The sequence below is a fragment of the Mchenga conophoros genome, linkage group LG12 (assembly GCF_057382185.1).
Source record: "Mchenga conophoros isolate Kocher_MC1m ecotype Shallow Benthic linkage group LG12, M_conophoros_male_GT1.1, whole genome shotgun sequence".
In the NCBI taxonomy this organism is placed as follows: Eukaryota; Metazoa; Chordata; class Actinopteri; order Cichliformes; family Cichlidae; genus Mchenga; species Mchenga conophoros.
In genome coordinates this window covers 35,236,396-35,261,233 of record NC_140537.1, presented here as the reverse complement: position 1 = coordinate 35,261,233, position 24,838 = coordinate 35,236,396, and the positions used below count along the sequence as shown (strand labels likewise).

Sequence of the window (24,838 nt, the reverse complement as noted above, 5' to 3'; positions counted from 1 at the left end):
TGAGATTGCCTTTTTGTAATGATGCTCTTTTTCTTGTCGATGCGTTTATGTCTAAAAAAAGGCACAAAAGCAGAGAGTTGTGGTGTAATTTGTGTTGTGACAATGGTGGAAGACTGACTCAGATCCTCTGAGCACTTAGTCATGCTTTCATTCAAGGTGTGAGTTCAATAGAAGAAGCTTTTTTTTGTTCCAACAGGTATGTTAAAAGAACTAATTATAAAAACACAGCTCCAAACAGCCACAAGAAGGCAAGTTTGGTAAGATACAGTCGCCATAGCAACTCGAACTTGTCAACTGCATGGCTGCAAGGACTGCTGGGAAATAAAAACATGTTTTTGCTTATTGCAGCATCATCTAGTGTTAAAATGACAATTTCAAGAAGGTCAAGTGTCGAGTCGGATCACGTACCTCCATTCTTCAGCCTGCTATTTTGAGAGTGCTCGCATCATCAAGTATGGCTACATGAAGCGCACCACCCAGATGGTGTGCTTTTAACAGTCAGAAAGTTGAGGGCAGAATGTACCAACCAATTTACGGCCGAGAGGAGGATATGTTGTCAGTGCTGATAATGATGATGGTGCCAGTCATAGATATGTCGCTGAAAGGGGCAGATTTTTTCCGGGTACTGAATGTGTGACTCGTTATGAGCCATTTGGTCCCTGTGCAGTTGTAGTGAAAGCTTCAGTCAGAGCCTTTTACACTGGGTGGGTGTTGGACTGTGCCATGGCCCCCTTTGTCAGTGATTCTGCTCATAACTTTTATGGACAGAATTTCTAGGTGCAGGCAAGAGATCATCTGTACTTGTTGTGGGATGGCTGTAGCTCAGGAGGTAGAGCAGGTCATCAGCTACTTGGAAGGCATGTAGTTCAATCACTGGCTGCTCCAATTTGCATCCCCTTGGGCAAGATACTAACTCCAATTTGTTCCCTCTGATGCATCTATTGAGATATCAGTGCGTGTGAGACATGTTAGACAGAAAGCACTTAAGCATACAAAAGTGCTTGTGTTAATGGGTGAATGAGGGATGATGTATAAAGTGCTTTGAGTGCTTGGGTAGAGTAGAAAACTGTTATATAAAGAACCAGTCCATTTACCATTTGAGATGTTTTGGGCATGTCCCACCTGATGGAGGCCCCGTGCAGACCCAGGACACATTACAGAGACTATATCTCTCCTTCTTTTATTTCTCTCCAAAAGAAATAAAAGACAAAGATAGGAAGATGAAGATGAAATAAATAACAATAAATACATTTTTGGAAGGAAGGAGAAGAAGACTTGTTTTCAAAGAGAGTAAAGACGTGAACAAAAAGAGACAAAACAAAAGGAAAGTAAGGGCAAGAAAAAGAAAAGAACCATGAAAATGGTGAAAGCCCTTAAGTGAAGGGGGATTCACTGAAGAAAAGTACCTGTAAAGAGGAGTACACTGTGATAAGGAGAGTAAATGACGAACAAACATCTGTAGAGTAGATAAAATATTTACATCTGACGGAAGGAGGACTTTTGCTGAAGCATGCGCGCAGTGTGTTTTTGTTTACACTGTGCACTGTCCTTGGCTTTGAAACCACTCCTATATATATTTAAGAGCACAGCCCTGCGGAGGATTTTTGTCTTTGCGTCTCTCCAGTGCGACCGTGTCTCTGCGGGCTGACAAGGACTCACAGCTAAAACTGTCAGAGCTCCTGAATAAGTCGAGGGTGACCTTCACAAACTACGTCAGACTAGAACAATGGTGCTCCGTTAGAGCTGTACATCAACAGTGTGTTAGCAAGGACAGGGGTGCACTGACAGTGAAAGTCAGAGGAGGGAAATGGACATTTTATCTGAGGTTCTGATGTCCAGATGGATCCACTGCAGCACCACAGATACAGCTTTAAAGCACAGAAGTCAGAAAGGGCCTGCAGGAAAATGAACTGCAGTGATTCTTAATGGCAACTTGAAATAGAGTTGATTCAGAGTTAAAGGAGGCACACAGTCATCGCTCTGTGAAGCCTTAAATTTCAATCTGTTATGTCTACAGATTCAGATTATATTTTAACATAAGACCCTAAATCTGCAAATATCTTTCCTTCTTTCACTCCCTGCTTCATTTTTTTCTTTTCCCTTTTATAACAGTTCTTTATTTCGACACAGCCTGTTTTCCTTTTTTCTGTCTGTTCCTGTCTTCTTTCCTTTTATTTAAAGGCTGCTCCATCATTCATGTTTTATTCCTTTCATTTCCTGTTCTGCTTTTGTTCTTTGCGTATGTCTTCTGTTTCCTCATTCTTCCTTCCCCCAATCTTTACCCATTTATTTGTTCTTTCCTTTGTTTGTTCTTCACTAAAGTAGAATTTTCATTGGCATTTATATTTTCTCATATTTTTAAATGATTAAATACGAATGAAAAGCCTCGGTTTGTGTTTGCTCAGTCGTATATGTACATTAGAGTATTTGAGGCACAGCTGAGCTTCGCAAGCTTCCAGCAGATCCCTAAGTAGCTTTAAGAGTCTCAGAATGCATTAATCTATGAAAACAAAAAGTCTGGTGTCAAGGTGTAAGATTTTAAGATTTGTTTTCTAAAATTGCAGTGTACGTCATTCAATAATTGGTAACATCTCTTTTTCAATTTAAAAAAAGCATTACCTTTTACATTATCGCTGAATAGTTGGTACAACTAGGGATGCTTGGAGCTGATGTGCTGTGCAAATGCAAAGTGCATTGGTGACAAAGCATTTTTACATGAGACAAGTGTTGCAAGGGATAAAAGCATGCTTTACAAAGTTGCTGGCATTGCCAAAATTTGCATACAGTTGTAGAAGATGGCTTACATTAGTGAGTTTCCATTAGCTCCATACTCTTTTGTTTTAATGTTTGACAACCAAATAGAGCTGGGCGATAGAACGATAACGATATGTATCGCGATATAACTTTTTCTCGATAGAAAAATTAAACTATCGCGATAGACCTCGCCGCTCTTGTCCTCTTAAAAAAAAAAAAAGAAAAGAAAAGAACAGCCAATCCAAATTACGTAGCGCAGAGCCGAACCAATCACAGCCGCAGCGTCACGTCACGTGACTTGTTACGTACAGCACAAGTGCCAAGCCGCACATGTGTATTTGTTTGGGAAGCAGCCAGCCACCGTACCGCCCGGGTAATGGAGGAAATGAGTGTGCCGACTAGAAAAATCAACCGAGCGTGACCGAAGGTTACCGAAGAGAAAACAGATGATGGTTCCAATGCCGGAGAGATTGTCGAACAGAAGAGCCATAGAAGTTCCGTAGTGTGAAGGTATTTCGGCTATTTCAAGTCTGACAAAAAACAGAGTAGCGTGCACTGTAAATTGTGCCGAAAGCAAGTCTGGAAATACAATAAACTGGTGCATGTGCTACGTCCACACGTACCCGGGTATTTTTGAAAACGCAGATTTTTCTATGCGTTTGCACCTTTCGTCCACACGTAAACGGCGTTTTCGGTCACTGAAAACGGAGATTTTTAAAAACTCCGGCCAGGGTGGATATTTTTGAAAACTCTGTTTTTGCATTTACGCGTGGACTAGAAAAACGGAGAAAACGCAGCGTCAAAGGTGTGCGCATTTCCTTCATTTCTCCCTTTATGTGTGGACGGGATTATTTTTTAAAACGAAAACGGAAAATCTCCGTTTTCAAAAATACCCGTGTACGTGTGGACGTAGCCTCAGTCTCTGACTGGAAGCGCTAATTCGTCATTCGGCTTTTGCCAGACTAAAGTAACTGTTAAAACTGTTCGAAAAGCTAAGCTATACAACAAGGAGAGATTGAGAATTTCCTTTTAGTTCTCAGTTTATTTGATATTGACAAAAGTTAGTCAGTTTTGTCTGTTCTTCTGTAAAACAAACTAAGATTTATTTGGAATTGACAATTTAGTAGTCTGTTTCGTTTGTTCTATTTTGAAACTTAAACGCTTTAGCGGCTGCCTTTTGTGTAGTTTGCAATATTTGCCTTTATTTATCTGAAAAAGTCTCATGTTCCTTAAGTACATCTACCCTGTTGAACTTATTATGGGAAATAAATATTTAAATAAAAACAAGCTGCTGATTATTTCACATTTTACTTGTGAGCAACGGCACATTTAAATCTTACAAATATAGTTATTTGGCTTATATCATGATAGATATTGTTATTGCCTGAAATGAAAAAAACATATCGTGATATGAAAAAATCTTATATCGTCCAGCTCTACAACCAAACCATAAAAATCAAAGTACATGTCTATTTCAAAATTCCCTGGTAGTATAAAACAGATTTTTCTTCTCTTAGGTTGTATGAACCTCGAGACTCTCATTAGGAAAGTTATCGGTGTGTGTCGTTAACACCCATTCTTTTCGGGATGACAGTAATGTGATCGAGTTCGGCTCTGATCCAAGCACCAGCTGCTCTTCTGTCCAAAGAATCAGCAACATCAGGCCCGGCACAGTCGAAGATGACACTCGTTCGTTTCACCTTGTTTTCATTGCTCAGCTGGAGGACAAAAGGATGTTTATGGATGAGCTCCATCAAAAAAAGAGAAAAAAAAAACCCCTGACTGTTGTAGTGCACAGAGCATGAATGTGGTCTTTGTGCTGTGGGAGTCTTCCCAGCGCTTCCAAAGAGACCAGACAGCTTCCAAAAACATGCCTTTGTCTGGCCTCATTTGTTCCCCAGTTGGCTTCAGAGTGACTCTGCAGACCCTGCAAGAGGTTTACAGTGTCTGGTCTGCTTGTGGAAATCAACCAGAATCTTCGTTAAAGTGAGATACAGCCTCTGTATCAAACCCCAACACCATTACACACCTTCCCAATTTCTGCCTGCATACACACACATACACAGCAGCATAATGGAATTCAAGGGTGGCTGATCCCAAGGCTCCGGCTTTGTAAGGAGGCTTTGAACTTGAACTGCTCGACAGCAGGAATTCACTTTGTTTACACCCACAGCACAACGTCGACTTTGGAGTCCATTCACCCCCACCCACCCTCATCCGTCCCGGGAGGGACGGCGAGAGGAAGCAAGCAGAGGAAGGGATTTGTGCAAACTCGGTCCCGTCTAAGCGGATATCAATGACCTGGCTTTGATTTTGGTTCATCGCGTAATGCTTCTGCTGAAGGTTATGACTGTAGGTTTTGACACAAAATTCATTTAGTCAGAGCAAGCAGGAGGTCTAATTGGGAGCTAAAATCTGAAATCATGTCATTACCTTGCACAGTTGCTACATAATTACTGGCCGAGCTGCAGTCTTGTTCTTTGTTAATTAGGTTTTGTGCTCGGGGTGTTTGTTGCTTTAATGTAAAATCCTTCATATACATAATGGAAAGGTGCTGCTATACAACATGACTATTTGAAATGTTTATGTTTATAATTTTTAACAGTGGTAGTAGTAGCCATAAATTAAGGATGCGAGTTATATTTTTTGTGTGCGTTATTTGGCTGTGTTATAAATACCCATGAAAATCTCCAAACAGCTCTAGTTTGATCTAATTGTTTGCCAATTATTTTCTCAGTCAAAATGTTTCAAGCTTGTTTTTACATTATTATTAAATTAAATCCACAGTTAAATGGGTGAGATGTAATGACCAGTGCACAGGGAAGTTTTTAAAAAAGCGAGCTGTAAGGATGTTTTGCACATTGTTGGATTGAGATGTGGAGACTGTGGAGGCCATATGTGTACAGTGAACTCATAAGAAATCAGTTAGAGATGATCTGAGCTTTAGGACACTGTATGTTATTCTCCTGGAAGCAGCCATGAGAAAACTGGTACGGTGTAGGCATAAACGAATGAACATGGTCCGCAACAACATTTTCTGTTTCTCTGACCATTCCTTGTAAACTATAGAGATGTGAATGAAAACTTCATTAGATCATCGGATCATCATTAGATCGTTTTACCAACAACCGTGCCACATATAATATTTGAACTTCAGCAGGTCATCTTGAGCATGTCTACTTGACTTAAGGCAATGAGTTGTTGTTATATGATTGGCTAATTATTTGACCATTAATAAATACAAACTAGGGGGTCAAAATCTCTGATGAACTAAAATGTATTGGCACTTTTGTCAACAAATTAAAAACAAACTAATTTGGAGAGACGAATCAGAGCAAAATATGTTGTGCAGAAAGGTGGGACGATCAGATGTGATGTCCTTGTGCAGTTGGGTTAGACTGTCAAAGGTGCTGCAGCGGCAGACCTTATATTTCTTTTAACAGACCCAAATGCAGACACTCGAGACAGGGGCAGGGTTTAAACAAAAAGCGAATGGTTTGTTAAGCGGGAAAAAATAACACACACAAGTAAGATAATGCAAAACTTAACTAGGGCTACACTGGGAAAAACTATATACTAAATTCAAGGGACAAAGAACATTGAAAGAATATGATGAAAACCTAAACACAGGATTACCAGAATATGGAAACCAGGGAGCATGTAAGCTAGGGACGTGAATACAACAGACAGCCTGACAACGAATGACATAGGCTGTATCCCAATTCAGGGTCTGCAGCCTTAAAGTACGCATTTCAAGGCTGATTACGTCACAGCGGCGCGCCGAAGGCTGTCCCAATTCAAAGGCTGCTCGAAATGCGGCCCTGAAATGCGTCCTTCATTTCCCTGAATTTTAAGGCTGTGGCAGTGTAGACTTCGTGGCCCAACATATCCCAGAATGCATAGCGCTGCGGTGGGTGTGGATAATTTTGCCGAAAAAAACGGTGGATGAGGGGCGGCCGAAGAGTAAACTTTAAGTAAGTACTGAATATTATGTCACTTATTTATGTGCAAATGTTTAATAACGAAGAACATTAAAACATTACTGTTGGCCACATGTCTGCAAAGTTATGTGACATTAGTGACGTTTGTACTAACTTGGTTTTAAAGCCTTTACTTTAAAATATACGCGGTTCAATAGCTGAGCTTAATCTTACAGAGAATGATCAAAGCTCATGTAGAAACAAACAAATGAACAGAAGATTTTCTCCTTCATTTCTGTCAAACAAAGCTGTATGACACGTTTCCAGCTGTTAGTATCATGGTTGCTAGGCAACCTGGGCAGCGCAACGGAGGCCAGACCGTCCCATTTCACAAGCCTCGCACTTCCGGCCTTAGCGGTCTTCGAGTACGCGGCCCTTGAGGATCGTTGAGGCTGCGTACTTTAAGGCTGCAGACCCTGAATTGGGATACAGCCATAGAGTGGAGACGAGGGGAGTGGCAACACCTGGGGAACACAGCTGAACCAAATGAACACAGGGGAAGGAAAACTGAACACACCTGAACATGGACCCGAGGCTGTCAAAATAAAACAGGAAACACCGTGAGATGTGGACTTGCACATGAACTTGACACAGGACGAAAGGCAGACGAGAGAGCGTACATGAAAGCACAACACAACAACGACGCGACACGGAAGACATGGTAGAATCAGAAAATGACACAGGGATAAGAAAATAAGGACTAAGAGTATTATTAACTAAACATGAAAACCAAGGACTAAACTAAATGAAAAAACGTAACATTTTTCAAAGAAATCAGGAAAACCTCACAATGAACCATGACACAGACGGGCACATTTCATTTGCAACTGGGAAGAAGGTACAACGATCTCCAACACTTCCTGTTTTTCATGAAAACGCTTTGGAAGAAGAGAGTAGACATGTGGACACCTATATGGAAAAAAGACACTTTGTAAACCATGTGTAACCAACAACATTTTTACACTTTATAAGTTAGTCAACTGAATCAACATTAGAATTAGTCTATGATAATCTTATGATATTTAGTTGACGAAAACTAAAAGATTTAGAGGCATAAATTATGACTAAAAGGACGTTTTAGTAAAAGACTATGACTAAAACTAAATCAAAATTTTGAAGCGTTCAGTGTATGTGGAAGTAATCCCTGTGAGCCAAATACTAAGGGTTCAGACTGTTCAGCATTCAGTTTTTGAAATGTTTCTGCTCTTCATCATAGTCTAGATGATATTACTGAGAGTTGGTATCTCCAACATGGTCATCTCAACACAACTGTGGCAGTGACAAATAGAGAAGCTGCTCCAAGGCTGAGGTCAAATATGGAATAGTTTGAACTGTGTGTCATGCAGAGCTACACTAGTGGAGTCCAAGAATGAGCATAGAGGACTGGAAAGCCATCTTCTTTCAGTCTTTTTATTTTACACCTGTACTTCTCACACACAGGTCGCAGTAATGAGCCGGGCTGTTGTCCAGCAACTGTCAGCCGTACACCTTGGTTTGTTTTTGTATTTCATGGCGCTGTGAAAGAGCTGTTTGGCCTTCACAGGCTCAAGCCTCTCACATACTAAATATCATCTTTGAACCCTCACCTTGTGCCTCGAGGGCTTACACTTGACTATAATTACTTCCCAAACACGATCGTAAATCCGTGGTTCCCCACCCTCCCTCTCCCTGCGGTCGACAGTTCAGCTTCTGGTGAAGCTTTGCCCTTCGCTGATGAAACGAAGGCTGCTGCGACATGTTGCTGCTTTGCAGGGATGCCCTGAGTTTGTCCTGAGCATTGCCAGATGGAGGAGATTTTTAACCTTTGTTTCACAGATTTGCAGAGCACAGGAGCCCTGCTTTACTTTGACACTTGTAGTCAGTTACAGTCATGCCTGGCAGCTAGAGGCCAAATGCCACCTGGAACAGTGGGAGGTTTTTTCTCCAGGGACGGCCGTGAGTGCAAAAATGTGCAGAGTAAAAAAAGATGAAAATACCTGAGGCTGTTTTGGCAGAATAGCTCTTGTAGTTGTCATCATTTTTGTTGGAGGGGTCAAACTGTAAGGGCCCATGCACCGGGGCGGTATTCCCCCACAGGTCCAACTTCTATTTGAAGTGTATTTGTTCATGTGTAAACAAGCAGAAAAAGTGAACCCACAACTAAATAGAAAGCTACTTTCTGCTGCTCCTAGGGCAGCTCTGCTTGTTTGATTTGGCAGATTTTAACAATGGATAAACTTCCCAATGCAAAACCAAAGGGATCTGTGTCCTCTCCTGGGACTGAACTGGGCAGCTTTTGCTTGTTAGGAAAGTGTAAACTACACCAAAGTAAATTATGAGGTTTTAGTGGTTCCATAGTGTGGTGGTTTACACATTTACCTAACAAGTCAAAGAACCCTAGCTCAGTCCTAAGGAAACACAGGGGTTGTCAGGAAAAGCATATGGCATAAAAATCTGTGAGATCAGTTACGTGGAGCTACTCAATTCAATTTTATTTATACAGTCGCCTCAAGGCGCTTTACTCCCTCGTGAATATGGGAGTCGCTCAAAGTAGCCTCACTATTCTCCCTGCAAATCTTTTAACCCTCTCAGGCTCAAATTAAACTTTTTGTTGCTAATGCACAACCAAGTCCTGCAGTGGTACTCCTGAGTAACAAAAACTCATAAAATATGTATGTGGGGGTAATCAGATTGTTAGTTTTTAACTGTTGCAAATCGGCAACGCCTGCCTCGAGAAGGTTAATGTAAAGTTATGTTGTGAGAAACTGACTTTTACACCCTGCTGCCTCTCCAGTGAGCCTCTCCTCCCACGGATGGAGTCCAACTCCATTGCTCTGGACTGCAGCTGAGTCCTTATTTCTGCAGCCTGAAGAACAGAACAGCGATTGCTGTGGCCTCACTGGAGAGGCAACTTCATGACACTGAGGTTCAACTTTCTTTTTAACATAAAATACTGTGGAAAACATAAGTTAATTGAAAAAAGGGTCAGAATGTTTGCCACATATACTTACCAAGGCTACATCTACTGGTGGACGTTGATTTGTTCACATCACCTGATTGCTGGAGCTCTGTCTAGGCTTAGAGTTGAGTTTTGTGTAAACCACAATCTAAATGTTAAAATGTAAAAAATATGAGACTTTGGGAGAATCGTATATTCCAAAACTTATCCCACATTTGCAAATTGCACATATAGAACTGCTCTTCTGGTTGGAAACAAGGTTCTGGTCAGTTTCTTCCTTGTACGAATCAGCCTCATATTTGTTTATCATATCTTGATCAACCTGAGATTAAAACTCCTCTCGACTGTCTGTCACATTTGTACTGCCGGCTCTGCGGTCTTGCTGTCCTCCCTGAGACCCTAAGAAACGTGGCACAGTCACCTGTCAGTAGCCCTTGGCGTGCAGATGATTTGTGCCGACACGCTCGGTTGCTTCCTCCCACCTGTCCTGCTCTTTGGTCCCACAGAGAGGTCATCGCCGCTGCTATTTCAGCCACCCCTCCTGCTGGTAGAGAAAATGTAAAATGTGGTGAAAGCACTGCAACAAACAGCAAATGAATATCCAGCACTGCAGCCTCTCTTTCTGCCAGCAGGAAATGATGTGTGTGGCTGACTTTCAGATTCATGACTGCCTCTGGCATGATTTTTTTCTGTATTTCCATCCGCATGTTGGATTTCTGATTTTGCATCATGCATCCGAGTACTGCAGTACAGAAGATAAAACTAAATATTTGATTTAAAAACCTGGATTATGTGTTGATATTGGCCTTAAAGCCCATAAGAAAATATGTAATTTCACTAATGACTGATGCAACAAATGATTTTTTTTTTCTTTCTTTTTTTTTTACAGACGCTCAGTATATGTGAGAGAATGGCTGATATTTTGTTGCCTGATTTACAAAATAAGATGAGCATTTAAAATTTCATTCAGGTATTAAAATGCTCACAGGGAAGATTATATTTTCTTGTCTCCAGTTTTTGGGATTTGCAGTTTTGGAATTTCAGGATGAAGCAGAAGAATGAGGAATAAATGAAACTAAAGACAGAGAGCAGGTTAAAAGAGAAAAACTGCAATCTTGTATCAAAGCCTTCATTTAAATAGCTTCTTACTCCAATCCAGTGTATCCTTTTCTGGCTTTGTACTTAAGCCTTCAGTTGTCAGCTCGCTGTTTGTACTAAATGCCTCGTGACACACGGATCACCTGAAATTTTCTGCAACTGTTCATTTGGCTTTGGCTTTTTAAAAGCTCTGACTCGACTTATGTCATGTTTTGAGGGAAGATTATTTGATCGCTCTCCACCGTGTGCGTGCTTACCTTGTTGAGTCCTCATAAGGAGCGCGGAGTTCAGAGATTAGGCTCGATACACAATGCGGTGTAAATAATGTGCATTTACATAAATGATTATGTAAATGCAAATCTGTATTTGATGTGTTGTCATCCCAAAATGTGAATCTGAATAGAAACTGCTGCCACCAAGAGACAAGATAAACGTGAAAATTGTCTCTAAATTATAGAATCGTTACTCAGCCTGTGCGAATGTCACGTCCCTCCATAAAGGAACACCTGCCTGTGTGCTGTTTGTGCACTGAGTTCAGAGGAGGTCAGGTCCCCTCCTCCTCCTCCCTTCCTCTTTCTGTTGCATGTCATGCACAGATGAACCTGAGGGGAAGGTTGAGGTCAGGAGTTCCTTTCAGGCCTGGCTGAAGTATTGAGCTTTTCGGCATCAATAAATCATTACCTCGTCAGATTTGGGATGTTAGTGTAATTACAGTAAACCGATCAGGCATAACTAAACAGACGTTTGGCCTCAAGAGGCCAACATTCTGCATCTAATGTTATTAAACCTCAGGTTCAGCTCAGATTATCATTTAAAGCAGGAAGAGCGCTACTTGTGAATCAGCAAATGGAGCTGTGTTTGCAGTTTTCATTCGATGTCAGATCATATGAGAGTAAAGGACCAATAAAAACTTAAGATGTTTTTCCGCTTCAGGAAAGGCAAAGAGGTGATGTCAGCAAAGAGGTTAATGGAAGTCTATTTCCTACAGAATTTGTGTTGAAGTTGGTATTTATAAGTGTTGCTTTCTTTCCTAAGATTGTCTCAGTATGAGCAGAACTTTGAAGGTTAAATACATTTAAAATTTATTTATTTGGCTACACCAGCTCAGCTCACCATGCGTCACCAGTGCACAGTAGAAACAGGACTTTGATGGAGCACACTAGAAACTCCTCTCAAGTCCACAACTGGAAAAGATGATTGAACAAATTTATATCAGATATTTTGTCGCACAGTGATATAGGTCTGTAGGTTTGTTGCAATATGAAAACAAACACATCTGCAAAAAAATGCAACCAGTGCATGAAGCTGAAGCAAACATGCATCTGCAGTCTGTGGACTCAGAAAACAGGAGGTGTGGAGGACACAAGCAATGGTTTGTTGTCAGTTTTGAGATCTGTCTGTCTCAGCTGTCACACAGCTGTCAGTGCTTCCTGTCTGAGCAAACCGTCTTCCTGTCAATCTGTAAACCCGTTGGCTGTCAGCTTCTGCAGAAACAGTCCAAAGGTCAATGAAAATAGAATTAAAAATTCACTTCTTGCTCGAAGCATGAAAACAGCTCGGGATTAAACTTTGTTGTACTCTGAAAAAGACTCTATTTGGGGTCCCACCTGCTGTGGATATTTACACATTATATCGACCCTAAGTATACAGTACGCTGGTTCGATCCCTTTAGGGTTGCATCAGGAAGGGCGTTCGGCATAAACACTGCCAGATGAAATCTGTGGATCTACCTGCTGTGGCTGCTCCCTGTGAGTAAGTTGAAAGGAGGTTCTTCGTTTTCTTTTATAAGTATATTGTGGTCATGATTATATTTGCATAAATTAAAAGTCGATTACATCACCACTTTAAAAACGCCCCGGCCGCCTCCTTAAACTGTAACTGTGATGGCGATGTGGAAAAGTAAATTCCTATAAAAAAACATGAGAAAAGGCACTGATATCATCCTCCTTCGTCCCTGAACTTCACCACATCCTGCCATATAAAAACACATCCCCTCGACTCTTTGATTTTTTTCTTTTTTCATCTTTTCAAATTCAAGGCCGTTCTGCTCATCTAAAGGCTCAATTTATTCCTCAGCTGAAGTTGAAAGAGACTTTACACCCTCAGAGCTCTTTTTCCCAATGCGAATGCTTCCCCCCCCCCCCCTTTTTATGAGGAGGAGGTTTTTGTGAAAGAAAGACAAATCTCAGCTCGTCAGCTTGGTTATGGCGACACCCGCCTGGGGTCGGGAGCTGGGATTTTCTCCGTGAGCCAGATCTGTCTCCTACGCATACATGCTTGCAGAGCTGTGAGGTTTTAAGAAGTGATGTACAGCATGGAGACGCTTGTTCGGGAGAGTGTTGAGTTGATGAATCTGGTTTTGTCAGACAAGTTTAAGGAATGTTTTATTTATTTTTTTTATTTTTTTATTTTTTTGGAAAGTGAGAGAGCACAAAACAAATTGCCATGTACTCCAGGACCCAAGAAAAATGAGTGGTCATCAGAAGGTGACATGTGGCAGGAGGGTGAGTGATTTATCCAGAACTCGGGAGCTGGAATCCAAAGATACATTTCCTTTTGAGGCACTGGGCTGGGACAGAAGAAGAAAGAGTCAAGAGCCATGACTAGAATCTGTTCAGATCTCAGCAGATGAATCGATTAGCGTTGCATAAGAAGCTTTTAGTTTGTTTTTTTTAAACGCAGAAACTAGTCAACGTGGACCCAGGGCAGAGAAAGTCCGAACTCAGGATTACTACAGACTTCTGAATAGGAGGAGCCAGTGTTGTGCAAGCTGACCCTTTTCAAAAAGCTCAAAAATCTGCTTGTGTAGATTAAAAAGAACAATGTGGTGCCTGCAGTTTCTGATTATTGCCGGGGTCTTAAAAGCTTTCCCGTTTATGAAAGAACTTCAGAAACATAAGTTTCTGTTCAAAGTATCCAACTGTTGAAATTAGGTAAATTTATTTGTGTATAAAGTTTTGGGCTACTTTTATCTTTGGTAACAAGATTGAACGTTTGACCTTCTCGTTGCTTTTCTCCTTCACCTTCCTCCTATTAGCCATTGTTTTTGTGTAGGTTTATTCTTTTACTCTAATTTATTGGACTCCGTGTGGGAGTTTTCCAATATTTTGCAATAAACAAGCTCCCTGCATACAAAACAGTTGGAGATGAGTTCAGGGTATTCGTGTTGTGCTAGGGGTGGAGATGACCGTCTCACATTGATTTTCTCTGAGTCTGGAGGAGAGTTTTTGTGGCCTCAGTTGTAGGCTGCAAAGACCAGCATCGCTCTGACTCTTCTAACTCTGCCTGCCAATTGTTTACATATTTGACATAACTTCTGCTGTTGTGCCTCCAGGCACCTGCTGCGCAGCTCAAAATGCCTCGCCAGGGGCAGCGTATCCAATAGCTGCTCTGTCAGTCTGCATCTGCTTGATAACACAAGAAATTACAGCTTTCTGTCCGTCTGCCTTCCTGAGTGAGATTTCTGTGCTTTGACAGGCAGTGGACAGACTGCAGAGCTGTTTACTGTGTTTTCATGGCAAAAGAAGCTTGTCTCACCTTGTCCTGAACATCATCTGAATGTGGAGCTGACTTTTACTATTTTGAAAAGGCCATGCATCGCTGAGATAGCATGCTTTAACCAAGTTAATGAATTTATATGTATTACACTATTAAAATGACCCAGTAAGCATGCAGAATATACTGTAGAGGATTTCGTTTCCATGTTAAATCCTACATACTAGAGAAAAATCTAGAAAATAAGGTTAAAAATAAATAAAACTACAGTACTATTTGTTTTGCCCCCCCTTAAAAACAATCCTTAAACTTGTGCTATTGTTGTCAACGCATTGATTATTTTAAGTTTGAGTCCAACATGTAGCTTTTCTTACCACTCCAAACATTGTCCTGTTTACTCAGTCCTCATGCTGAGTGTTTAGAGCCACATATTCGTGCTCCCAAGTAACATTCGGAGATAAAATATCAGAATTTCAGGAGCTGGGCCACGCCTCCAAACTTGACCCTTCCAGTTCTTATCTATGTATCACCCCCGATTTCTACAAGCTGTTCTCGTTCTCATGCCCCACCCTCCCTTACATACAACAATCTTGTTTGTAAGGCATCTTAAACTGCACTGAATGTCACATGGTTGCTGATACGTCTCCAGGCCTGTGTAAGTGGGACCTACTGTGGGGAATAGAGTCCACCTACTAACTGCCCCCAAAATGAGAAACTTCAGTTTACAAAACAGACAAAAAGACAAACCAATTTACTCCTTTTTGAATTGATTTTTTTTATTCTTTTTTTTTATTTTTTTAATTTTTTTAAAGAATCACAATCTTTTATTTCAGCTATAGAGAAATTCAATATGAGGATATGTTGTGTCGCTCACTGCTGTTACAATACAAATCAGTGGAATATATATGATAAACGAATGTGCAATGGTTACTCGTCGTGGTGTCGTCTGTTTCCTCCACAGAGCCTACAGATTTAACCATGTGATGATTAAAACCAGTGTGAACCACAATCAGGAAAACAATTTTGTGCTCATTGTCACTCATTTTTTGTTCCTGAACCCTGGAGCTGTCTTGACCTTTCTGCACGTTCACAGACAATTCTTGCTTTTACTCCTTTTTGCTCTCTATGTACTTGGACAAAACTTCCTCGAACTTGGATCACTGCTTCTCGCACATCTTGAGCTCCTTTTCAAGAGCACCAACTCTCTGCGGTAATTGAGAGGTTTGTTTCTTCTTTTCTTTTAGAGTGATTTCAAGTTCTTTCTGCACAGTAACGGCAGTCTGAGAGTATATCTCCCAGACTTCAGTCCTTTGAGCTCATCTACCCTCTGCAGGAGCTTGTCTCGGCGCTGCTCAGAGAGAGCTTCATGTTTAAACTTTGCTCCACTGTACTGATTTTCCATAGCCTTTAATTTAGCTATGAGATTTGCGTTCTCCATCTTTAGTGTCTCCATGTCATAGAGAAGATGCTCTGCAGATTTAGAAGTGCTCTCCACTTTCATTTGTAACTTTTTATATTCTTTAGAAAACCGAGATTTCTCTTTCTTAACAGCTTCCTCAAGTTCTCTGCGAGCCGCTTTCTCTTCATCGAGATCGTTTTGCATAAGCTCCCTCTCATTTTTGAGAAACTCAACTTCGTCTCGCAGGGTCTGGTTTTCAGAAGACAGGTCCTGATTTTCGGAGGTCAGTCGATTCAGTTTTTGGGTTTTAGCGTGCTCCTGGGAGACAATGGAGTCGTAGCTCCTCTGGAGTGCAGAGTTCTTCTCTTGTTCTTTCTGCACAGTATCTCTCTCAGACTGCCGTCCTTTGAGCTCATCTACCACCTGCAGGAGCTTGTCTCGGCGCTGCTCAGAGAGAGCTTCATGTTTAAACTTTGCTCCACTGTACTGATTTTCCATAGCGTCTAATTTAGCTGTGAGATTTGCGTTCTCCATCTTTAGTGTCTCCATGTCATAGAGAAGATGCTGTGCAGATTTAGAAGTTCTTCTCCTGCAACGTGGAGGCAGTGGAGGCAGCGCTGTCACTTTCATTTCTAACTTTTTATATTCTTTAGAAAACCGAGATTTGTCTTCCTTAACAGGTTCCTCAAGTTCTCTGCGAGCCGCTTTCTCTTCATCGAGATCTTTTTGCATAAGCTCCCTCTCATTTTTGAGAAACTCAACTTCGTCTCGCAGGGTCTGGTTTTCAGAAGACAGGTCCTGATTTCCAGAGTTCTTCTCTTGTTCTTTCTGGACATCTGATGCCCACTTGTTAACGTTTTCCTGCAGCCTTAAAATCATGGTGTCCTTGGCCTCGATATCATCCTGGAGCTTTTGGACTTTGAGGCGCAGAAACTGTATTTCATTGTTTTTTTCTAGGTTTTGTTTCTGCTGCTCAGTGAGACGATCCTCTAGTGCCTTAATATCAGCGGCCTCTGCATTTTCATTTCCATGTTTAAGTGAGGAGATCATCAGATCTTTGTGGAGTTTCTTGATCGTCTTCTTGTCCTCATCACTGTTAGCCATCATTTGACTAATTCTGGTTTTAAGGTCTTCAGTGCTGCTCCGGTATTCTTTCTGTGACTTCTTTAGATCAGCCACTTTTGTCTTCATGCGTTTCAGTTCTTCACGCTCTTTTTTCACAGCTTTTTCAAGACGATCATTTTCCTCTTGCAGCTTTTTAAAGGCTTCATCCTGTTGAGATTTAGCCTCTTTTTCTATTTCTAACTCCTTTTGGAGAGCAAGCTTGTCTTCTTCCAGTTGTTTGAGACAAGTCTGAGTCTTCTTAGACTTTTCAGGACCATCGTACTGTGGAAAGCGAAAACAATTATCGTGTTGTTGAATATGTCAAACTATTTGTACAGAATAGAAATATGTAGCTTTGTTCATAGTTAAATATTTATATTTTTCTAGCATGTTTGTTCAGTTTAAAATAAATTTGCCAAAGCAGGTGGTGGCTGGATGTGAGTAAAAAATTCAAACATTCTCATCAGGGTGTTTTCATTTTCTTAAGACAAGAGAATTGCCTTTAAATAATAAAGCAAAACAACTATTTTCTTAGCATGTGTCTTCAGTTGGTCATTAGTGTGTGTGTGTGTGTGTGTGTGTGTACGTTGGGTATTCATATCTTGTGGGGACATCTTATTGACGTAATGCTTTCCCTACCCCCTAACCCTAACCATGAAACACACAAGGATATGTGCGCACATGCAGACACACACACACACAAACAAACCTCTCCAAAATCATATTCATATCCCATTTCAGAGTTGTCCACTGAAACAGGGTCTTCCTGAAAACCAGCAGCTCCCTCAGATTCCTCTTTGAATTCCTCTTCGAAGTGGTCGTGAGCAGACGAGTCTCCGGCCTCTTTCCTGGGGGCGTCCCAAAAATCACCAGATTTCTCAGACTCTTTGCTTTTTTCTGCTTTGTTTTCAAATTCTGACTTCTCTTTTTCAAATTTGTAGAGATGATCAGATTTCTCCTCTTCCGAATCACTCTCACAGTCTTCTTCAATGTCATCACTCTCACAGTTCTCTTCAATGTCATCTATAATTTCTTCCTCAATTTCATCATCATCGTCTTGGTCAAAAGATTTGCCGCCACCACTCCACTGAAAATTCGTTGTGGAGGAAAAAAGTACGTCTACGCGTTTGCTGCTCATTCTCTTAGATGAAAACGGCTCCTTTGTAATAATTTCCTCTGAATGTCGCTGGGTTAAAAACTTGGCTCTCTGAGCAACACGAACGGTAACTTGTGGTAATGCAGTCAGCGTGTGCCTGTATCTACTATCACATGCAGAATAGAGTTGCAGCAGAACGAGGAGAGAGGCGTCTATTTCGAATAATAACACGTTGTCATCACGGGCCAGTGTTGCCATTCTACTCGGCATTCAAACATGTTTACATTCTAAACAGTCGCTCTTTGGAGTCTTGGTTCACCTTTAAAAAAAACCAAAAACCCGTGTCCTCTTAATCCTTGGCTTAATTTAATTAAACTTTCCTAAACTACCTTTATCTTATGTATCACAATGCAATTTTATTTTCTAAAAGTAAATTCATATTTCGTCCACACACAAACCATCTTCCACTGTTTAACGAGACCAACTGGACCAGGTTAAAACAGCATGCTGCTTTTATTCTTTTAAACACGCTGACAGCCTCCTGCAGCTCTGACGAACAGAAGCTTTAAGTTATCTTTAAATAATGTTATTTTCACAACAAGATTTTATTTCCATCAGTTTACCTTGTAATCTCTAAATAGAAAGGTTCTATAAATAAGGAATCACCATAGATCAAGTGTGTATAATAAAATAATATATATATGGAAAAAATCAGGTTGAAAATGCAGCTGTGGTTTTTGATGAAGTCACTGCTAAAGCTGCATTGAAAGCCTTGTTTCCCTCAGGGATGGTCATGTATCCAACAGTGCAGTGTCCCTACCATCTTCACTATGGCACTCTAGGCATGTGTGTCATTCATGCTAATACAGACCTGAAACATTTGAATGTGACAAATATGCAAAAAAATAAAAGAAATCAGGAAGAGGGGAATATTTTTTCGCAACACTATAAATCGGGTAATAAAGCAGGGTACGCCCTCAAGGTGTGGGGACTTTGGCTGACATTATTGTGCATATATGCATTGTTTAATTCAAAATAAAGTATTGGGACATTTTGTAAATTTCCTTTTGTGTATATATAAAAAGTACACAGTGAATGCTGATTGGATACGTATGTTTTTAAAATTCTGTAGATTTAGACAGAAAATGTTTGGTTTTGTTTGTTTTAGCACAACCAAACTTAACAGCAGCAGTGACGCTCAACTGATCCTCATACGGCTTTAATGCAGTTTTTTATATTAGTGGTTGTCTACCTCAGATTGCTCAGTCAGTAACATTTTACTGTAGAGAGATCTGAACATTTTCAGATCAAAAAACACAAGACATCCCTTTGCTTTGCTTTCAAACAGCAGCTTTGAAATTAAACCCTCAGAGTGACACGAGGCTGTTATCCGTCGTGCAGAATCGATAGAAACTGAATGAAAGTGTGAAAGCTTATATTCTCTTTCATCGAGCAAAAGGTAAAAAAAACCTGTCAAATGACTGAATCTCTTTATAACTGTAAAGCAGTTTGTTATAAGGGCTTTCATTTTAATTTACTTATACTAACAAAAGCCAAACTGCAATGTAATCAAAACCTCTTAATGTAATTTTACTTTAATCGTTATGCTGAATGGTGATGGTACAATGCAAGTATTACTGTCAGATAAATGTAGTATAGTAGCAAGTGGAACATTTCTTATTAGGGCTGTAATAGATTACCAACAGTGAGAATGACAACACGGCATTTCTGATTATGCAGATTTAAAAGACAAATGTGGTTTGGGAAGTCTCGCTTTGAATCCCTAATTTTTGCAGTTTGGAGGCTTCACAGAAATGCTCAAGGAGCTGTTCAGAAATTAAATGAAATTTAAATTCTTGGCAGTTTTACAAGCCTTTTTTTGGCTTTCTAATATGGGAGTCTTTGGGGATTGGCTTCATCTTGTCTTCATTTCTTTGCTTGAAAGTTGTGGCGTGGTCTGTGCTGTCTGCTGTTCCTCAAGTTTACCCTTGTTCATTTGACAAGCCTCAAAATGAGGACTCGTCTGTTTAGTGTGCCTGAAAATAAGAAAAAATAAAATATTTTGATATTCGTTGCAGAGTATTGATAAGAGGCTAATACAATTTATTACTGTTTTTCCTGCCCTATATCTAATTCATAGTTTTAGACCAATACCTGGTCTTTCATGCCTGCCTACCTACCTTCCTTTCTTTCAGAGCCACTGTAGCTGCAGTCTTGACTGACACGGCGATATAAGCCATGATCCAGAATTGATAGAAAAAGATGAAAGCGTTGCAGAACTTGGCTTTGCACAAGCTAAATCCCCAGGTGACTGTGTTCAAAACAAACTCTGCAGCTGCAGCGAAAAATGAGTCCACATCTGTTACTCCTCATCTGTTTTGCTTCCTTTGTTTTTAGAAATTCATGATCGCCACATACGCTTCTGTTGCTTCAGTTTAATAAGCTTTTTCCTCACTATGTATGCTTTGATGCTGTTGTGTCTGCTCATTTCTTTTGTTCTTTTTTTCTTTTATTCTGCATAAGAAGAAAGTAAAGAAATGAGGGAAGAGTAAGCATGATTAATACAGTGCTATCTACCTACTATAACTCTAATTGTGGCACAGAGTAAGTGCATTGGTAGCTGCTGTTGTCATCACTGTGGGTGGGACAGAATGCAACGCCAGGACGTTTATTTCCCACTTTAGATGCTTTTTATTCAACTTTTTTTTCTCCATTTTTCAAGCTGTTTTTAATCTATAGTAAGTGAAGGCTATTAAGAAACGTATCCATAGCACAGTAGCACACCGGCTAGCACTGTCACCGCATAGCAAGTAGGCTATGAGTTTAAACCTGCCGTCTAACTGGAGCACTGTCAGACCGTTGGCTGGAACAGTGACCCACAGTCCTGATTGATAAGCAGTTAATAGCTGAAATTAACAGTTGTGGCTTTTGCTTAAAAATGATTCCCGAGTTCTTGGGCTCAGTGAGGGAATCGATTGAGACCTGATGCACCATCGAGCTTCTGAAACACTGGAAGGCCCCTTGAGTATTCCTAATAAAATCACCAGCGGAGAAGACGTTACTCTGAACTGCTCCCTTATTTCCAAATGGCTCACCACAATGGATCCACATGTTTACATTAGACAGCTTTCCTAGGGCAACTCTCCCAGTAGGAGTAGGAGAACATTAGGTTGTGACTAGAGATGGCACGATACCACTTTTTTATGTCCGATACCGATACCGATATCATAAATTTGGATATCTGCCGATACCGATATGAATCCGATATAGTGTTTTTTAATCAACAAAACTGTTTTTTAAAATATCTTGCTGCATTTTGCAAGTCTGCAAGTTCATACTCAAGTTTAAAACAACAACTACACTAAAGCTATTCTGTTATACCTGTATACAAAAAAAATATTTCATAGTTCAGCAATACTGATCAATCTAATAAACTTAGACCTACACCATCCTCCCTATTCTGGTATTTTAAAGAGTACTTAGCGTAAATATTAAGCAACCTAACTAATAGGGTTCCAACTCCCAGCAACAACAAAAATAAATAAATAAAAAATAGGGAACCACCCCTCACACTCCACCTCATGATGCTTAATCAATGTAATCAACCTTAATTTGATGCAGTGTGAAAGAAAATGCACAGAAATCAATTATTTTTCAAGAAATATTAAATAGATTCAACATCTTTCTTCAACAAAATTGCAGACTGCACAGATGGTACCTTCCCAAAGGAAAATGTACTATAGCTTACTAGGGTATATATATTAGACTTAATAGTCACTATATACAGTAATTGACTTCTATTCATTTTACATCAAATTAAAACTTTGGGTGTCAGATAATTATTTATTAAAAGCTCGACATTTTAAATGAGAATAAGAAAGAAAAGTATGTCTTTGTGCCCCCTTTTCCCAGTTAATGCCCTATCGGCCCCCCTGGCTAAACTTTGCTAGATCCGCCCCTGCACAGTTACCAGCGTCAGCTACGTAGAAAAAGATCCTGGTGTAGAAAGTAATATTAAATAAATTCTAACAACAGCTTATCAAGCTTAAACGTGCTGCTGTTGTTCAGCCGCTGGTTTGCTCTTTCTGGCGCAAAGTGGACCAAAAACAAACAAGAGAGACTCACGACAGAAAAGCCGATCAGCTGATCATTAGCAGTTTCACGATTGAAGTAGCAGCCGGAGAGCGAGAGGCAGTCGCTCGTTAAGCTTAACGTGGGAATGCTTTACAAACATTCAGAGATGGACTTACACACTTGCTTTACTTCTCTCGGGGATAACTTTGTCGGAGATGAAATGCCGGGTTGCTAGCGAAGCTCCAAATGCTATCCAGACCACCGACAGGTCCCGCATGCCACAGCTGCTCTATCACGTGATGCATACTGCTCCGACGTTCTGAGGCGAGTTACGGCGTGTTGCAAGTTTTGTGAGGTGCTTTCGTGATATTTAATGGATCGGATTACATTTTTTATTTTTCTCCGATATCCGATCCAGTAATTTAGGTCAGTATCGGACCGATACCGATACGTAATATCGGATCGGTCCATCTCTAGTTGTGACCAGGGATCTTACACCAGGGATGCATAAAGTAGATATGTAAACCTCTGCATCACCTGTGTAGACCCATGCTAAATATGACAAACCTAAGATAGCACGTTGACTGACCTTAGCATGACTTGATAGAACACATTATGTCTTGATAAGTAAACTTAAAAGGAGATGTCGTGTGAATGGCTACACAGCCTTATCAAGTTTTCTCAAGTTTTCTGGTTTTTGATCATTTGAAACACACGTTATGGAGTAAAATGCTTATAATATCAACATGCTCAGCTCCTTTCCACCTCGGCTCTGCAGCGCTCCTTATGCAAAATATTCTGTCTGAGAACAGATCCTAAACCATCCTCTTCTCTCCTCCCTTCATAGCTTCTTTCCCTGTAGCACAAAAACATTGAGCCAAGATGGATAAATACAGTACGGCACTTTGGCGGTTTCCTTTATGAGGACACAAATAGTTGACTTGCAGTATCATGTTTGCCACTCCAATGTAGGCCACGCCACGAGCAGTAATCCTTCTGATTTATAATGGCTGCCTGCCTGCCGCCGCCGCCGCCTGCTAATCGGCGTCAGGAATGTTTTACTCCACCGACGGTGATTATTTATCCAGTTTTTGTGTGTACATGTGGATTTCAGCACTTACAAAGCATGTTCTGCACACACTCATCTGTCTGCCCCCAATAATTCAAAAACTGTTCCACCCTCATATTCAGTTACGAAGTGAAAGTCAAAATAGCTGAGGTGTTTTCCTCTTGGCGCCTGGCTGCAGCTGTTTGTTCACTGGTGCCTGGAAAGTCTTTGCCACCAAAATAATCTGGGTTGGAGGCAGAGGGACGGTATGTGGAGTCATCACAGAGCTTTACTAAATATGGACAGAGCTGTCATGGTTTCACACGAGCACCTGCTGAGGCCCGGCTGTGTAGCACAGTGTGCAGACATGAAGAGTGAAGCTGCACAAGAGCAGGTTAAATAAAGTCCATCAGCATGTGGAAGCCACAGCCTGACTGGATGTATGTAAAAAAAAGACAACAATGAAACTACCAGCCTTGTATTTTAAAGTTTCAAGTCCACGCAGGTTATAAAGACACACACCAAAGAGCAGGAGAGCTTTATTAAACGGCAGCAGCAGAGCAACTTCCCATCTCTGCTCGTAACCCAAAATCTTAAAGCCTGCTGGAGGACGCACTGTTCCACTTGAGTCACTCACCTCTTCTCCGGTGTCTTCCTCCTCCACTGCCTCTAATACCCTCTAATTTGTTCCTGTCTTCAGGTAAAAATAACTCAGCTCTGCATCTCCTTAGCCAGCACTTTCCTGCTGTACATGTTTTTCTGAGGGGTCGCAGGAGTATTGTGTTTCCACTGCTGTCAGGAAACAATAGTGGGGACTCTGACTCGCAGCCTCCTCCTTATGGATTGAATGTAAAGTGAGTGGTACAGAAATTTCTTAGTGTACTATTACATTTGTTTGCTGTCACTTTCAAATGGATAGGCATTTAAAAATAAACTTTGCTTGGTGCCAGTAGTACTTTTAGTTACACGTGTAGAAAGTGTCTTTTTTAAAACAGCCTGAATATGAAAAACAAAACTGATGACAAAGGGATTTAAATTTTCAGTCTTTCTAATGACCTGGAGGGTGTGACTCCTCTGGTTTAAACTAGAAGAATGATTATCTTGAAGTTTTTTAAAATCAAGAGCTGCTGCTGGTCTCCTTCTATATTACTGTGAATTCTCCTGCTGTGTTTGGATTGTTCCCTGGAAGTCCTGTTGTGATCAGTTGCTCCTGATCTTGCTCTTGTGGATCTTTAATGGTGAACGTTTAACTTGAATTTAATTTCAAAGAAATTAAACCTGGAAATAGAGTGGTTGGTATGGGAAGATTGTATTTTGGCTCAGTCACACTAGGGTAAAAATAGGGTGGCAACCTCCTTGGACTTGGAAAAAAGCAGCAGTTGAGCCCAGAGCCCAATCGCGACCGACACTACAGCAGGTTCGCCTGGTGGGAGGCAATCGCTCCTTAAATAATCGTGGTCCGTCTCACTGCAATCACTCTCGAACAGAATGGTGAAGGTTTGCAATCTAATTTGGAAACAATGTTTTTATCAACCCGAGCCAGTCTCAACTAATGAGCATAACTCAGTCAGTTAGGTGTATTTTGGTTTTAGTTCTAAATAAAAGCAAGATTGCCAAGTACCAGTGTCATTTTGAAGTTGAATGTCAAGGAATGTCATTGGTTTGAGTAATGAAAACGGGATTTTTGTCACTGTTTCATAGCCTCAGCAGCAGAAAGTGGTGAAAGAGACTCATCAAATTGAAAGCACATACCCTTTTTAGTTGCTGCAGTGTGAGTATTTCTGTTGCTGAATCATTATACCAGAATTTGATGCTTACAGTGTATGTTTTGGATGTGCAGGTTGCCCCGTAA

General features: G+C 40.7%; 2 protein-coding genes across 2 annotated transcripts in view; one reads left to right on the top strand and one right to left on the bottom strand.

Moving 5' to 3' along the window:
- fras1 (Fraser extracellular matrix complex subunit 1) overlaps positions 1-24,838 on the top strand; it is a 303,829-nt gene that overhangs the window by 47,713 nt on the left and 231,278 nt on the right. The gene's annotated exons all lie outside the window — the stretch shown is intronic.
- On the bottom strand, positions 15,042-18,238 carry LOC146563134 (uncharacterized). Its single transcript, XM_085293195.1, has 2 exons — positions 17,478-18,238; positions 15,042-17,050 (listed from the first exon to the last, which is right to left on the bottom strand). Exons 1-2 carry the CDS (start codon positions 18,132-18,134, stop codon positions 15,506-15,508), a joined length of 2,202 nt encoding a protein of 733 aa, XP_085149321.1. The 5' UTR covers positions 18,135-18,238; the 3' UTR covers positions 15,042-15,505.